Consider the following 16,899-nt stretch of genomic DNA (forward strand, 5'->3'; position numbering starts at 1 on the left):
GCAAACATCAGCGTGATCACGCAGGACTGAAATCACTGTATCACAATCAATCTTAAAATCCTCTTCTGGTTTCAGGGTCAGACTTCAAAACCTTGAGATTAGGCTCCACAGAGTTCAGCTGGAATCTGCTGTAAAAAGTGTCAGCTGATGACACACTTGGATCTGATGAGGTAGCTCTGATATCTGGACCTGCAGTGAATAAACCTGAATGTTATAACTAGGAAGGCACAAGTATAAATATTTACATTAGTTTGTGTGTGTGCGTGTGTTTTTTTAAAAGGAATTTTAACACTTATCCCCCTACAAAAAGTAGCGTTTAGTCTCAGTACTTCCATGGATGCTTTTAGTGTTTAATAACCAGTAACCATCATGGCTTGATAAATAGACAAATAGATATATTCCCACTCTTAATACACCCAATCACTGCAGTGTCACTAGATAAACTTTTACAGGTGGCATGTTTCTGCTTTCTACTAGAAATCTGAGGTGTGTAAGGTAAACGGCAATGGAGATCAAAATCCTTCGGCACTATTATTTGCCCTGCAGTGAACTGGAACCTGTTCAGCATGTACTATTAGAACGTCAAGTCTATGTTCAAGAAAGGAACAAGGCATTAATAGCAATTTTTAAGAAGCTGAATGTGACTAGGCTCTTTGACATTCATTTAAACACGAAGCTTCAGAAGGATTTCATAAGATAATCTATACTGCAGTTAGACTCCAGTCTAGCAAAGAGGTGATAAAGATGATTGTGTTACTAACTCTATTGTGTCTTTTTCTTTTACTGTCTGTTGAATTCCCAGTGCCACCAATCTAGGCAACACAGTGGTATAAGATAATAATAATAATAAACTTTATTTATAAAGCACACTAAAAAACCAAGGGTATACCAAGGTGCTTGACAAAAATAAAATAGGAAAAGGGAGATGGGAGGGAAAAGAGAAAGGACCTGGCACGTATCAATTATAAAAACCTTGACAATCATAAGATATAACAGTAGTTCACAAGCATAACGGATAAAAATGTACCAACGCACACCAAGTGTTAACTAGGTGGAAAGGCAAGATTAAACAAATAAGTCTTCAGCCGTGAGTTAAACAGTGGCATAGAGTCAGACGTCTGGATAGCAACAGGAAGGTTGTTCCATAAGACCGGGGCAGCTACAGCAAACGCGCGGTCACCGCGAGACTTCAGCCGAGAACGAGGTTGCTCCAGAAGAATTTGGGTAGCAGATCTAAGTGCTCTGACAGGAGTGTGTAACCTGAGAAGCTCATTGAGGTAGCTCGGCGCCAAGTTATTAATGGTTTTGTAGGTGAAAAGTAATATTTTAAATTGAATACGGTATTTAATTGGAAGCCAGTGCAAGCCAGCAAGAACAGGAGTGATGGAAGAAAACTAGTGAAAAGATAGTGATGTGCAAATGAAGCAAAGAACCATTTCATCAACTGAACTGAAAATGGGTTCATTAATTCAATGCTTTGTTTCAGCACATCTAGTGGCGAAATGGGAACCTTGAAAAAAAAAAGTCTAAATAGTCATGTACTGAGCATAACTGGGGGTTGTGCAAAAGATACAAATATACTTGTGTAAAGATGGATTTACTGGTCAGTTGATTCTGTAAATGTACGTACTGTAGCTGAAGGCAGGATGTACTGGGATGGTATGGTGTGCTCATGTAACTAGGGCAGGGTGTGAGGAGGGATGAGGTGCCGAACATTTAGTTTTTATTGAAAATAATATTTTTTTCCTCATTTTAGAATGGCTTCATTTTTTGCTGACAGTTTCTTCATGGCACTGATGAGGCTTGGTGTTGCTTTGCTATCACATACAAATGTAAGTAATTGCTTGGACATGTTCTCTCCCATCAGTTCTGCTGTCATGTTGGTGGTATTGCCCATTATGGCCATCTTAATAAAGATCTATCTGTCTATCTATGTCTCCGTGACTCTCTTCTGCTGGAACATTTCCACTGTTACCATGTAAAATGGGTTGAGCAATGCTAAATAGTAGTTAGTGTTTTTTTTTTTTCTGTTAACTTATGTTGTAAATTTATGTTGCATGTAGCACCTTGGTCCTGGAGGAACGTTGTTTCGTTTCACTGTGAACTTAAATGTATATGGTTGAAGTGACAATAAAGCCAACTTGAACTTGAACTAAATAAGATGCTATTTTTCATGGTCCTTGGAAGAGAGAAGATTAACTTCTGTTCTGAGTGATGCCGTATGTGTTAATAGACCTCTCTGCATTGAATCATATCTGTTGTTAACCTCTGTCTCTCTTCCACAGCATGTCTTTCATCCTGTTTTCCTTCTCTCACCCCAACCAATCACAGCAGATGGCCCCGCCCCTCCCTGAGCCTGGTTCTGCTGGAAGTTTCTTCCTGTTAAAAGGGAGTTTTTCCTTCCCACTGTCGCCAAAGTGCTTGCTCATAGGGGGTCATATGATTGTTGGGTTTTTCTCTGTACCTATGAAGCGCCTTGAGGCGAATTTTGTTGTGATTTGGCGCTATATAAATAAAATTGAACTGAATTGAATGCCCGAGGTCCTCGAGCTGTCTGCCTCTCATCAGCGCTGTAGCATTAAGAAGGTGCTGTTCCAGTGCCTGTACATAGGAACATGCAAACAAACATTTTTAAACATTTGATACATAACTATCAAGGTACATAAGCTGTGTCCAGCCTACGAATCCGCCCGACAAATGTGTCCTGTTTTTTTCCCCAGACTTGAAGGATGGGTCGTTGTGTCCTTTGTGGCCCACCATATTCCAGAATTCATAGCGCGGCCCAGCCAATTCCAGTTTCCAACAACGGCGGCCACTACTAAGTTTTAATATTACTCTTATTAATCTTTCTGGGTCACAAAATAATCTTTTAACATATATATTTTTTTATTTTTAAACCCACGAAAGCATCCTTTTTTCCAGTTGCTAAATCACTTTTTTTTTTTATCTTAAATTGTGTCGAGTGGAAAGTTTAGATTTTTAATGTCATGTGTGATGTTCTTGTATGTGATTTATTTACTCAGAAATTCCACAAATGTGCCTCTTTTGACAATAATCATTGCATACCTCAGTTTTAACTTTCAGTTCAGTTCCAGTTCAGGGTCACCTACATGGTATCTGCCCACCCTGAGTCCATCACAGGGTTAAATAATTTTGGTCTAATTGAGTAGGATTAATGTGAACTCATCATAAGAAGGTTTTAGGTTTATTCTTTAGTCCAGGCACTAGGACTACCTCAAGCTTTACTTGAGTCAGGATTCAAAGTTCTGTCTGTCATTTTCCTTAATTATGTTCAGCTGTGTCCAGTTCCCAATTAGCCCTGAGTGTGTGAGAGAGTATTTGTAGCCCTGTCTCATATCTTTTTAGTTAACATGTTAGTTTATGCTTCCTGAGATTCTGTTGCTCTTCGTTTTCCTTGCATTTTGGACTTGAGTGGATATCCCAAATAAAGGTTAGTTTGTGTTTATTCTGTTGCCCTGTGAGTCCTGTGCTTTGACTTATGCCTTGCTGAGCCCTGACAATGTAAGAACTTCTGAATGTGCCAGAATCTATTTGGGTCTCAGCTACAGAGAGTTCACTCTGTTATGGAGAAGCATGTGGTCATCATCATGACTGGTCCTTAAAAACACAGCGTCCAACAGGAATACATGCCTTCTCCAGAAGTCTGCACTAAAAGGTAAGATTTTTATTGTTTTTAGGTTTTTAAAAAACCCAAGTTTTCTGTGTCATAAGAGTGGTTCACCTGTTACTGGGTTACACTGGCATACTGTCACTAACTGGCTCAAAGCAATATATGTTCAAATTTGGGGGGCCAATAAGCATGAAACGCTGCCTTCAGACCAATAAATTCTCTGATGGTCAAAATCTGTAGAAGATCACTGAGACCTGTGATTGGATAGTAGGTGGGTCTAAAGTCTGTTCTGTAGAATAAGCATGTATTTGAAATCTTATTATTATTTATTTATTTATTTATTTATTTATTTATTTATTTACATGCTTCGATACTGAAACACCACCAGCTGTAGCCAAACGAATAAACTCAAACTGTCAAATGCGTATCTAAAAGATAAAGTTAATGGAAGAACAATTATAACCTACCAGATTCTTCTGTGTCTTAATGTTAATGCTGATACTATTAATTTAGTCTCCTGCCTCTCCTTCCTGACTTCAAACAGGTTAAACTAGAGATCAAAGCTAGCTGTTGTACCTTGTTGCCTGATGAACATAGACACACAGACCCGTAGCATGTAATAAAGATCTGTTTGTGTCCCTGCTGGTTAGCAAGTGGAGAAGAGTGACGAAGCAGCAGAGCAACATTTTTGAGTCATTTAGGCTCAGTTTAGCCACCAGAGAGGAAACGATGACTTCAACAGAAAAGGTAATGAAAATATGTTGCACTACTATTGAAACTGTGTGCCCTTCATCGTCTTCGGTTGGTTTGCTTGATGATGGTCACAATTTGCTCAAAAGTTGACACAAAGATGACACAAAGTTCATTTTAACGGGCACCAAAACTATGGCGAGGTTTATATTAAGCCCCCAATAGTACATCATGTAATGTTATTTGTATATCTTACTCTTTCTATAATATAGTTTTAATTACTGTTGTAGCACACATTACATTTACACTTTTTTCCTTCATTAGATATTATTGTATTACAGTTTGGAAATGTTATACAGTAGGTGTTGTGGTGATCCCTACAGTCTCTCATCCTGTAGTTCAGCAGACTTGAACGCCACTGTGTTGGAGTGCAGCTGGTGGCAGTAGTACTTGCTCTGCTCTGCTACATGCTTTAGGGTCACTCTAACCAGAACCTGCAAAAGTTCCACATTTTACTATTGTAATTCTTTATAAAATTCTTGTCAAAATAATGTGAAATTATTTTAGGGTTTGGCCTAGTAGTCTCATTAAATGTAACTCTGGGGATAAACAAATGCTGGTGTAATGACGGTGTCAGCAGTCTAACGTGTTATAGAATACAATTTTAAAAACCTGTAGAAACATAGACCTCTCCCTTTCCTATCCCCCAGCCATGTCTGCCCAGTCTGTAACAACTGAAAATAAAATGAAAAATTACAACAAAGGTTGATCAAATGGACCAAAACGGCAAGGCCTTGATGATCCACTTGGCAAAGTAAATCCGTTGGGTATCCTTGTTGGCTTTCAGCTAAATTTGTCTAATCTAAGCAGTCAAATCAAAGACAAGAACAAGACTGAATATTTGTGTGTACAAGCATTAGGAATGGCGATGACGTGAGAATATTTAAATACTTAATTTGGTAGTATAGTCTAGATTTATTTTGTTTGGTTCTTCTGACCATTTGTATATAATGTACTACCACCAGTAGATGGTTGAAATAGGCCTCTGGTTTAAAATTATACAGAAAACTGGAGGGAGTTTGACTGTTCAGTTTGTTCCATGACTGTATTTAACTCAATGCCTCTGTTGGTATTTTTGTTACTGCAGGACCGAAATGGGCAAAGATGTCAGCCCTCTCAGGAGGCTGACAAACCCCACGGGGGAAGAAAATACAGCTGCAATGAGTGTGGGAAGGCTTTTACTCGAAAGGAGTCCCTAAGAAAACACACAGACTTCCACACTGCAGAGATTCTGTTCATCTGTGACTTGTGTGGAAAATGTTTTACTTGCCTTGGTAAATTACAAAGACACCAACAAATCCACAGGGGATATAAAGAGTTTAGATGTGATTTGTGTGGGAAGTCCTTTACTCAGCAAAGTGCCCTAAAAAAGCATAAAGTCTCTCACAGTGATATTACAGCATACCGTTGTGATCATTGTGGGAAGCGTTTTACCCAGAAAGAAGGCCTGGAAAACCACAAGTTCATCCACAGTGGAGTTAAACCATACAGATGTGATCAGTGTGGTAAAGATTTTACTCAAAGTGGTAGCTTACGGAGGCATGGAGTTACCCACTCTGGAATTAAGGCATACAGCTGTGACATTTGTGGAAAATCTTTCAACCATATAGGGAACAGAAATAGACACAAACGCATTCACACGGGACATGATGTTTACAGCTGTGATCAGTGTGACAAGCAGTTTACAGAAAAAAGATATTTACAATGCCACATGTTTACCCACACTGAGGAGAGACCGTATAAATGTGAACTGTGTGAGAAGACTTTTAAACTTTCATCGTCCCTTAAAATGCACCATCAGATCCACACCAGAAAGAAACTCTACAAGTGCAGTTACTGTGAGGTATGTATTTTTTCTTTCCGGGGTATCAACACTTGTTTCTGTTCCTCTACGTCATAGAAACTACATTTATTTTAAAGTTTATTTAAATGTGTAACTTATGTTAAATGTATTTGTCTTTGTTTAGAAGCAGAACAACCCAGAAGGATCCACTTTTGAACACTGCTATCGTTGTGGTGGTGGGAAAGCATTTTGTTGTGACATTTGTAAAAAACCTTTCAGCCAGGAAAGGACCTTAAAATTACATCAACGTACACACACTGGACACAAAATGAACTACTGCAAAGAATGTGGGAGTGGCTTCCCCACTCCAAGTAAATTACGACGTCATGAACTTATACACAGTGGCATTAAAAAGTACCTCTGTGGCCAGTGTGGGTCATCATTCACCACTGCAGGTAACCTTAACATGCATAGACAAATCCACATGGGAGAGAAACCATATAAGTGCAGTCACTGTGAGGAAAGCTTCTCACATTCAAGTACTCGTAACCTTCATGAAAGAACACATAAAACTACACCTGTGACTAGTGTAACAGGAGTTTGATCTTAAAAGTATTTTAAAGTGTAAATAATTTGTTTTATCTTTGAGGAATTAAATGTGGTATAACCTCCACACACTGTCCTGCTTACCATTAAAGTTGACTATTGGTAAGTGTGGCTGTGTGGTGCTTATACTATTTTTCTCCACAAAGAGAAGGTTCTCAAGTTTCTTTAAGAATATTATTATTATTATTATTATTATTTATTATATATATATATATATTTATTTTTTTTTTTTACTTTAAATGCATAAAAATTTCCTGCTAATTTTATTTTTTTTTTTATCTTGTATAGAACTTTTTAAATGCTTATTCAACCTGCTGTGGTAATCCCTACTACTTTTCACAGAACTGATCCAGAAAGGTCAAATGCAACGTAAGAAAATGTTAGCGAATGGGGAGAACTGCTGATACAACGGTAGAATACAAAATCACAAAAGACAATGTGTTTCTGGGGAGACAATTTTGCCAACGAGCTTCAGAAGGAGGAAAAACTACAAATACTGGGATATATTACACTTAAACACATTTAGAAAGGGTGGCGAGTTCTTCAGTTCTTTGACGGGGGAAAATAAAAATTTGGCGTTTTTCATCACAAAATTTATGTAGTATTGTAGATGTTTAATATTAGTGGTTTACTGTTAGCCTGTTACTTTTGCAGCTTTGCCATTACATGATTGTCTTCTCACAAACGCTTCCATTGAGACTTGTCCAGGATGCTGGGTGTAATTTATTTATTTATTAACATTTCTAGACCAATTTAAGATTTGAAGACTTTTTTTTTTTTTTTTTTTGTATGTCCTGGGGATGTTCATCAAATAGGACTAAGGTAACACTAATTTGGTGTAAAAATAAATAATTGGTTTCATAACAAATACTTGAGCCATGATATCACTTCCACTGTCTGAGTAAAGACTGACATGACAAATAGTAACATTTAACCGTCTGAATCCAATTTTTTTCCACTGACACAGATGGACGATTATTGGAGGAGATTTTTTTTTTTTTTTTTTTTTTTTTTTTTGTCCCATTTGAAATAAATGGGAAACTTTATAAATTCTGCTAAAACTTGCTTGATTAGATTATAGCTTTTCTGTTAAGTCATTGTATTTCTGCAAATTCATAGTATTTGACACTGCAAAGTATTTCCTTTTTTTTTTTTTTTTTTTTTTTTTTTTTTTTTTTTAGCACTAATCAACGTATTTCACCCAAATCACAATATTTGAGCCAAGTCATAGTATATAGGCTAAAACATAGTATTTCTGTCAATAGCAGAAATACTATGATTTAGCAGACACACAGTTGACTGATCTAGAAACTGCCAAATTATATTATTTCTGCTAAATCATAGTATTTCTGCTATGTTATACTGTTTATGTTAAATTATAGTATTTCAGCCAAATCATAGTATGTGTGCTAAATCATGGTATTTGTACTAATAGCATTTGAGTTAAATCTGAGTATCTGTCCTAAAGCATAGTATTTCTGCCGAATCATAATATTTTAACAAAATTACAGTATTTGTGCTAAAACATGGCATTTCTGCCACATCATAGTATTTGAGCCAAATCATAGAATTTGTGCTCAAACATAGTAATTCTGCCAAAGCATAGTATTGGTGCCAAATGGTAGTATTTTTGCTTAATCATAGTATGACCGAGAAGGTTAAGTGTCTTAACTTCTTTTCAGCACAAAGTTCTTCTTCTTCACCTGTTTCAAGCACAAATTTAAGTTTATTCACCTCATTTCTGCAGAAAGTTCAACTTTGTCAGCTAATTTTTCAGCTCCTTCAGTTGAGCACGATCTGATTTCCTCGTGTTGGTGTTGTTCCCAGATCATCATACTAAATGTTGTTCCAGGATCAACATTGCAAGTGACCAATCAGAATGTTGTGACGTCATACTTTTGCGACTTTGGGAAAAACCGGCGTAAAACAAAAAACTGTACTTAAGCTGCGAGAAACCGCCTCTGTCCACCGATCAACGGACCCTGACCCTAACCGTAACCCTTTAATAAACAGTAAGCAGAATTGATATTGTCCTTGCAACATTGGAATTTCATAAATGCACGAATGGCTTGGCGCGCAAAACAATACCGTCACAACAATGTGATTAGTCACTTGCAATGTTGAACCTGGAACAACATTTTCATGATGGTCTGGGAACAACACCAACACGAGGATATCAGATCATCCTTCAGTTGATGCCTGCTATATCTTTTGGTGCTCATAACTGTTATACTTTTTTATATATTTTTAGATTGTTCTCCTTCTGCTGTTTTCCGATTCCACTACAAGGCATTCACACAGCATTTTCGCAGGAAATGCAAACCTTTCTAGTTGCTTCTTTCTTCTTTGCCGTGGAACTATTTTCGCAGTTTTTGTGCGATTTTAAACTATTATGCTATTTCTGCTAATGCCGACTATGACTTTTGGTGCTCATAACTTCTATACTTTTTGAGATATTAATTCGTTTTTGTGCCAATTTTTTTTTTTTGTCCCATTGAAATAAATGGACCACATAATCAGTGTGGTCACTGATTTTGTTTGTGGGGTTGAGCTGTGTTTTTAGCTCAGTGAGATGAGCAGCCGTTCTCAGAGCGGGAGGCCCGGGTTCAAATCCCGCTTATGGTAACAATTTTTTTCAGTTAACATTTAAACTTTTTAACTGTTTTCAGTACAAATTTCAGCTTCTACACCCGTTTTCAGTGGATTTCTTTCCCCCTTCCTTCAGCACACAGTTTTACTACTTCTGCTGTTTTCAGCAAATTCCACTACAAGGCATTCACCAGAGGTGGGTCGAGTATCCAAAAATTGTACTCAAGAGTAGCATTACTTTAAAATATTATTACTCAAGTAAAACTGAAAAGTAGTTGTCAAAAAAGTTACTCAAGAGTAAAAAAGACTACTCAAGTAGCGAGTAACTGTTTGAAACATCTTATTTATTTATTTTTTTAAAAACTATTCTAATTGTCACGACCTGCGGGATCGGCAAGGCGCTGATCAGCATCTCTCCACTCCTAGCCCCCCCTTCTCTTCTTTTTCCTCTCCCTCTCCCCTGTTTTGCCGGGGCGGAACTCATGGCGGGTTCACGCCCTCGGTCCACGCCTTCCCGGATCGTGCACACCTGGGCCTCATCAGACCAGCCAGTATATGAGAAGGAGGAGATCAGCTGTTCAACGCTGGATTGTTGTGAAGGCTCTAGTCAGTACACACCTAGCTCAAGTTTCCCGTGCCTCTGCCTCAGAGACTTAACGTGTTCCTTTGTTCCTAGATTCCCCAGACCCGTCCCCGTGTTTCCCCGTGTGGAGTGTGGAAGGAGTGACAGGTCGCTAGAGGAGTGGAGAGAGGCTGTTCTGAGCGCGTGTGTGTGATTTTCCCTGGAGCCCTGGACCCCTGCCCCTCACGTCTTGTATATAGCACTAACCTCGCACTGTCTGTACATACACTTGGTGAAGATCTGTAATAAACAATCTCTGTTGGAACGCTACCCAGGAGTCCTGCGAGTGGATCCTCTAAGCAACCCGTGACACTAATTTCCAGATTTCAGTTTTTCACAACATGAAGCTTTTTTTCACTAATACCTACAGTAAATGATATAAATATATAAACAGTTCAAACAATTTCCAGTGACAAGATATGCTGTAAACGTTATATTCATTTTTGCTCCAAATGGCACAGCAGCCTCAGAAAACATTAGAACGAGGCATCTTGAACATATGTACATACAAGGCAGCCCAGTTTACCATAAATTGTTTGGGTGTGTGTCTATTTCTGCATATTTAGCAAAAATGTGCCATTTCTTCACTCAGTGAGGTGATGGTTACGCTTCAGCAGCAGTTTGATCTCAAGGTTCTTTCTGTTAAGCTGTAACTGTTAAGCAGTGAACAGGAGTCCTGCATGACTAAGAAGTCCTTCACAAGCTCCAGATGCAGGAAGAGCTGTATTGACTTTGACAGCTTCTTCATGTGAGGAAAGCCATGCAATAGATCCACAACTCCAGTGAATGGACATGAAAGGTACCTCTCCAGCTCCCCTGCTTCTGGCTTTCCTGACCCAATGGATCCATCATCGTCGTCAAATAGGCTGCTGTTTGTCCTGGCCTCATCCAGCTCTGTGTCTAGGTCATAGGTGTCAAACTCTGGCCCGCGGGCGAAATTTGGCCTGCAGCCTAATTACATTTGGCCCGCAAAGCCATACCAAATTACTATTAGAGCTGGCCTACTGGTATTATACAGCTAATATATATATATATTGTTTAGTATTAAGCTTTGCTTGTTCCATATTCAGTTTTTCAGCAAAACGTGTTTGAGTCCATAAGAAAAGATTCATTCTTATATCTGGAGGAATAAATATATTTCAATAAATATTAATGTTAGCCCGCGACTTTGTTCCAGTTTTGAATTTTGGCCCACTGTGTATTTGAGTTTGACACCCCTGGTCTAGGTGATGTCTGATGAAGTTGAGACCTGTGGAAAGATGTATGGTTTTCAAAAGAATCAGGTCTGCTCATTATAGTGCTGTATACACTGCCAAGCTGTGGATATTTGGTTGGAGCTTGGCACAGTGTATGCCAAGCGGCCATACACGGTGCGATTTTTGGCCCATTTTTATCGGATTACGTCGTGGAAGAGAAATTGTTCAAGCCATGTTTCTGAAGTAACAAAGAGGCGACGGATGGCCTGGATTGCAGCCATTCGAAGACCAAATATAACTTTTCAGAACACTCAAGCTCACGTGTTAGTCTGCTCCAAACATTTCCACAAAGGTAAGTCTTCTGTTGTAGTTATTACGTAATTTATCATAACATAATTGTTGATGTAGGTTACAAATAAGTCTTATATTGATTTGAATTGAATTGGATGCGCTATGCTCCTTTGTTCACTGTGGCTTTGCGGGCTAATGTTTGTGTTTTGTAGGAAAACCAGCCTACAAAATGCTGGAATGCGATCCAGACTGGCGCCCTCTATCAACCTGGGTCAGACAGAGTTTAAAGCTGCTACCACAGCAAGATTTGATCGGTTAAGAGAGAGAGAGAGCGATATCAAAACAGCCACGAAAAGTCCCGCATATGTCCGCAAGTGTTGTATTGAAGAAATCAAGTGATGAATAACTGTTTTCCAGTATGTTGTTTTGCAATGTTTTTTGCATTGTTGATTTGCTTCTTTACCGAAGCAGCTAATAAAGCACAATTGAATACAATTTTGCCTCTTTCTTGTAAGATTCTATAATAGAATGAAACAATAATGCCAGTTATAAATAAAGACAATTGAATGAATTACATTTTATTTCTATTAGATCTGAAAATGTTGTGTAATACTACAACCTTAAACAACAAATAGATTGTGTTGGCCTGTACAGGAGATAAAGAAAAAAAATGTAACAACAGCTGTGAAATGGAATAATCCAAATCACCAAAGTAAACTGGACCTGGGCTTGTTGCAGGGATCTGAAGTTAATAAACATTTTGTGAGTGTATGCACTCACACTTATAAGACCATATAATAATAAGTATGTGTGTGATGAAAGTTGGGCAGTGCGCTAACGTCCTTACTATTTACTGTTATATTGTTTTATATTTCCATTTCCTGTGTTGTAAAGCAGAATTAATGATTACCGGTGCTGGAAATACTAGCGCTTGATGCAGTGTTTTGATTTTGTTGCCACGGGTACCCACAAAGCAATGCGCGAAAATCACGTGGTCTGTCGATCTCTATTCTGTCTGATATTGGGCCACCATTGCGTTGCTTTAAACGTGTATTTTTGGGGGTGAAAAAAATGTTGTTTATTTCTTTAATAAATAATTTTGACCAGTAAACTTTCCTTGTTTAAACATGCACCATTGTGTGGTCTTTCTTTACTTGTGACTTCTTGATGTTGGTAAATACAATAATTGAAAAATACCACGTTACATATAATATACATATAATAATGTACAACACATTATGGAGTATGCTTCTGCTGTGAGGTCCCACCTCCATGTACTCGCCGGAAGGGTATATTTATAAATAATATTATATTAGGGAAATTTTCCTATACATATTTTTGACCTGGGTGTAGAATTGATTGTGAACTGGAACGAAGAAATGCTTATGAACTTGCAAATTACAACATGATGCATTTAAGGTAACCCTTTTTAATTTTAATTTAAGAAGAAAATTTGTTCCACTGTGCAATGGCCGAACCTGTTCCTTTTCGTGGAGATACTTTCTCCTGCATTAAGGAAAATCCCTTCACATGGAACAGAAGAGGCTGGAGTGCAGAGAAACTGGTAGAGATGCAGTTATACAGTCTACCTGGGCCCCACAAACTATCAGCTAAAGAGAATAAATAAATTAAATTGCTGCACATTTTGCAGACTAAGAGTTTAAGATTATTTAATAAATTAAATATATCTTTCTATAACATTAAATGTAAAGAGTCAAATGGAAGTCTTTCTAAAGTTATTTAATTATATTTATATTATGAAAAGCAGATTTTTTGACATCTTAAGTTTTTCCCGTTTTCAGATAAAATAAACACGCACAAAACAAAAGCAAAAAACAAGAACACAAAGCTGGAAAACCCACCCAATTGACCAAAATCAACTCAAAATACTCCCACACAATAGAAACTCCTCTCTTCCTCGCTGGCTCCATATCTCTCAGTAGAAATATCAGTGGTTTGCTATCTGTCACCATCAAAACACTCCACAAATCCTGCGAATTATTCACTTCCTTATAAAGCATTGAACGAGACACCGAAGCAGTCACGTTCTAAATGAAGCTCCGACGTCACTGATCACGTGACTCTGGCCAAACGAATCAAGCTTCGACACAGTGCTTCTGAAGCAGTGTGTTGATTTTTTTGACACACGCACCGGAGCGTCAGCTTCAAGCGGACCATCACTATCAGTTTGTTTTACTTTTAAGTGGGTGAGTGATAGTGTTAATAATAATAATAATGGATTGCATTTATATAGCGCTTTTCTAGGCACCCAAAGCACTTTACAATTCCACTATTCATTCACTCTCACATTCACACAATGATGGAGGCAAGCTACAGTTGTACCCACAGCTGCCCTGGGGCAGACTGACAGAAGCCATATCGTGCTGATAATATGACATGTTTAAAAATGCCAACTAAGGCCATTTGAATATTTAGTTGTGTTAGGAGAGCTGGTAATAAAGTACTCAAGTTTGTGCTTTGGCTCAAGCTTATTTTGGAGGGATCAAGGTCCAGAGGGGCTTTTCAAAAAAATTAGGGGTCCTAGAGGAACCCTTTTGAGGGAGGAGGTGTTACGTCCCTCTGCAGCCACTAATCTCCTCAGTATGTTCAGCTGGTGCTAATTGGCCCCACCTAGTCAGGTGTTGGTAAAAGCATATCTGAGGCAGGCTTTCAGGAAGCCATACTAGCCATGCCTGGGTGGTACCAGCCATGTTAGCCAACCTGCTATGCATTTTAGGATTAAAACCTCTTCTCACTAACACTCTAGTATTCATCTCCTTTTTTGTGTTGCAGCTTTTGAGCCGGGTAGTAACAGTTCTTGAAACTCTTTGCGCAAAGACTTGATAGTTTTATTGACAAAAGAAAAAACAACTTATAAATGAAAATCAATTTGGATTTTGTAAAAACAGATCAACGGCATTGGCATTATTGACTTTCATTGAAGATATTTCATCTGCAACCCATAATAATAAATACACAGTTGGGGTATTTGTTGATTTAAACAAAAAAGCTTTTGACACGTTACAACATTCTATTTTGATTTCTAAATTGTATAATTATGGTGTGAGAGGAGTGGCATTGAATTGGTTAAGGAGTTATTTAGAAAATGGGTTGCAATATGTACATTGTTTCGAGGACACCTCTGAAAGATTGAAGATTGTATTGGGCGTTCCTCAAGGTAAAAAGGTTAAATTTTATTTTATTTGCAGATGACACAAATTGCTCAGGAGAGAATTTGAAAGATATGAAATCATGGTTTCTGAGATGTAATTTTTTAAGAAATGGTTTGATGTAAATAAATTATCTTTGAATCTGACAAAAACAAAATTGATGATATTTGACAATTGTGTAAAGGAAGAAGTTATTATGTCCATTAATGGAGAACTGATTGAAAGAGTTTCGCTTTTTGGGTGTAATAGTAGATGAAAATTTGACGTGGAAATCACAAATTGAGTACATTAGAAAGAAGATGGTCAAAAACATTTATATTTTGAGAAATGTAAAAGATTTATTAGACTACAAATCAATGAGCATTTTATGTTTTTCGTTGATTTTCTCATACTTTAGTTATTGTGTGGAAGTTTGGGGAAATACATTGGTGAATACTATAAACCCTCTAAAATTAATACAGAAGAAAGTGATACGAATGATTCATAACGTTAAATATAGAGAACATCCAAATAAATTATTTATAAACCAAAACTATTAAAATTAGGATATTTAGTGAAACTACGGACACTATTAATTATGTTTAAGGCTAAAAATAATATTTTGCCTTTCAAGTTACAAAGTTTATTTTCAATGTGTTTGGAGGGAGAAGACAGAAGGAAATTTCATTTTAAGCATCAGCTAGCTAGGACTACACAAAGATTAATGAGTCCAACGGTTAGGGGTATATGACTGTGGAACTCTCTTCATTATAATATAATATAATAATTGTACAAATTTACATTGTTTTAAAAATTGTTAGATGATAATTCAATATGAAGAATATGTATGAAATTGGAGTTAACTGAAGATTGAAATTTGAAAATTGAAGATTTATTTATTTATTTTTTACATTTTTTGCCTCATTTTATTCTATTCACTTTTCTTTTCTCCTTGTTATTATGTGAAGTGGTATATTGCTGATTGTAAATTTGTTTTGTCTGCGTTAGGACCTGGAGATATATGTTAGTTTGTTCCTTGGTTTTTGGTGCCCACTTGTAATATAAGTTAGATCAGAGACAGGGGGCAGGGTTTAATAAGAATATTTTCTTCTTCCTGCTCCCACTTCACGCATGGTTGCAGTGCTATACCGAAAGAAAGTATGGTTTGTTTGTCTGAAAGAAAACTGTTGAAACTGTTGAACCAAGTGTGAAATAAATAAATGAAATGTGTGTGAATTTTGCTTTCCACTGTTGGTGTGTTTTGTTGTGTTGATTAAAACAACCAATGCAGCTTTCACAGTTTTTCACATTTTGAAACTGTGATCTTTGGAGATGTGGAATGTAAATGTGTTTGTCTGAAAAACACTTTGGATCAACTTCTGTTGTTTTAAATGTGCTACATCAATAAGAATGATTTTACAAGAAACACAAAAAGTGTTTACATTATTCGGACATAAAAACAATTAAAGTTTGAATTCCAAAAATTTTTAATTCAATTCCAATACAATAATTATACATTGACACGAAAGCTGACATTACTTTTAATGTTAGTTTTTAGTTTATATGTAATCAGCCCATGAAGGACCAGCATGAGACATAACTGAAACTTTACTTTTAGCACTAAATGAGTGACCTGAATATTCTTGGACTCTCTGAGAAGACTCTGTCAGTGTCAGTGACCTCTGACTGGATTGTTGTTTGCATTTACAGCAGTAAAGTATCTCCACACGATTCTCCTCCATCTCTGTAGCCCAAATGTAGTTTCCAAGTCACGTTACCGCACAGCAACGATTTAAAGCAGAGCAGGAAGAAGGGGGCGGAGCAAAGTAGCAGAGTAGTCGAGCAGAAAGAGCTGCTTTTTTCATGAAGCGGGAGTGAAGTAGTGACCTTGGACGAAAGAAAAAAGCTAAAGTATCGATCATATACCTCTACCAACGTTTGGATCGATACGTGCATAGATCTGCCCGCCCTTGTCTCCAGGATCGTAGCTGAGATCAGCGTGAACCACGTGGGTCTCTGCTCCCTGATCTGTTTCCTGTGTTAGGAAAGAGTTCCAGCTTCATCACGGAGTTTCTCTCGGTTTGTGGGCTCATCTAAAGGTAAGCACCGAGCTAACTTTACTGTGAGTTCAGTTCATGTTGAGTTTAGCTCCTGAATGAGGTCTTCTGCTGCTCTCCTCGGTGTCTGTTCTCGGTTTATTGTGAACACGTTGAGAGTGAGAGAGTGTATTGCAGTGGTTTTTGTTTTTTTGGATAGCGGCGCGATAGGTCGCAGGGTCCAAA

General features: G+C 37.6%; 2 protein-coding genes across 3 annotated transcripts in view; both read left to right on the forward strand.

Annotated features, from left to right (window-relative positions):
* Positions 1–16,899, forward strand: part of LOC146380810 (uncharacterized) — an 82,222-nt gene that overhangs the window by 35,927 nt on the left and 29,396 nt on the right. The window lies entirely within an intron of this gene.
* On the forward strand, positions 3,265–7,713 carry LOC146380811 (uncharacterized). 2 transcript variants are annotated; one of them, XM_084939831.1, is made up of 5 exons: positions 3,265–3,451; positions 3,546–3,676; positions 4,282–4,378; positions 5,469–6,224; positions 6,349–7,713. In XM_084939831.1, exons 2-5 carry the CDS (start codon positions 3,648–3,650, stop codon positions 6,766–6,768), a joined length of 1,302 nt encoding a protein of 433 aa, XP_084795957.1. In that variant the 5' UTR covers positions 3,265–3,451; positions 3,546–3,647; the 3' UTR covers positions 6,769–7,713. The 2 variants fall into 2 exon arrangements, with proteins under 2 accessions (XP_084795957.1, XP_084795958.1); XM_084939832.1 differs by having other exon boundaries at positions 3,564–3,676.

This window comes from Perissodus microlepis, chromosome 9 (genome assembly GCF_051167445.1).
Source record: "Perissodus microlepis isolate ML-2025 ecotype Zambia chromosome 9, ASM5116744v1, whole genome shotgun sequence".
Classification (NCBI taxonomy): domain Eukaryota; kingdom Metazoa; phylum Chordata; class Actinopteri; order Cichliformes; family Cichlidae; genus Perissodus; species Perissodus microlepis.

Excerpts from the sequence above, each read along its gene's own strand:
- LOC146380811 (XM_084939831.1), top strand. The coding sequence starts at position 3,648 with ATGCCTTCTCCAGAAGTCTGCACTAAAAG. Across the intron at positions 3,677-4,281 it reads CCAGAAGTCTGCACTAAAAG|CAAGTGGAGAAGAGTGACGA; the intron begins GTAAGATTTTTA and ends CCTGCTGGTTAG. Across the intron at positions 6,225-6,348 it reads ACAAGTGCAGTTACTGTGAG|AAGCAGAACAACCCAGAAGG; the intron begins GTATGTATTTTT and ends GTCTTTGTTTAG.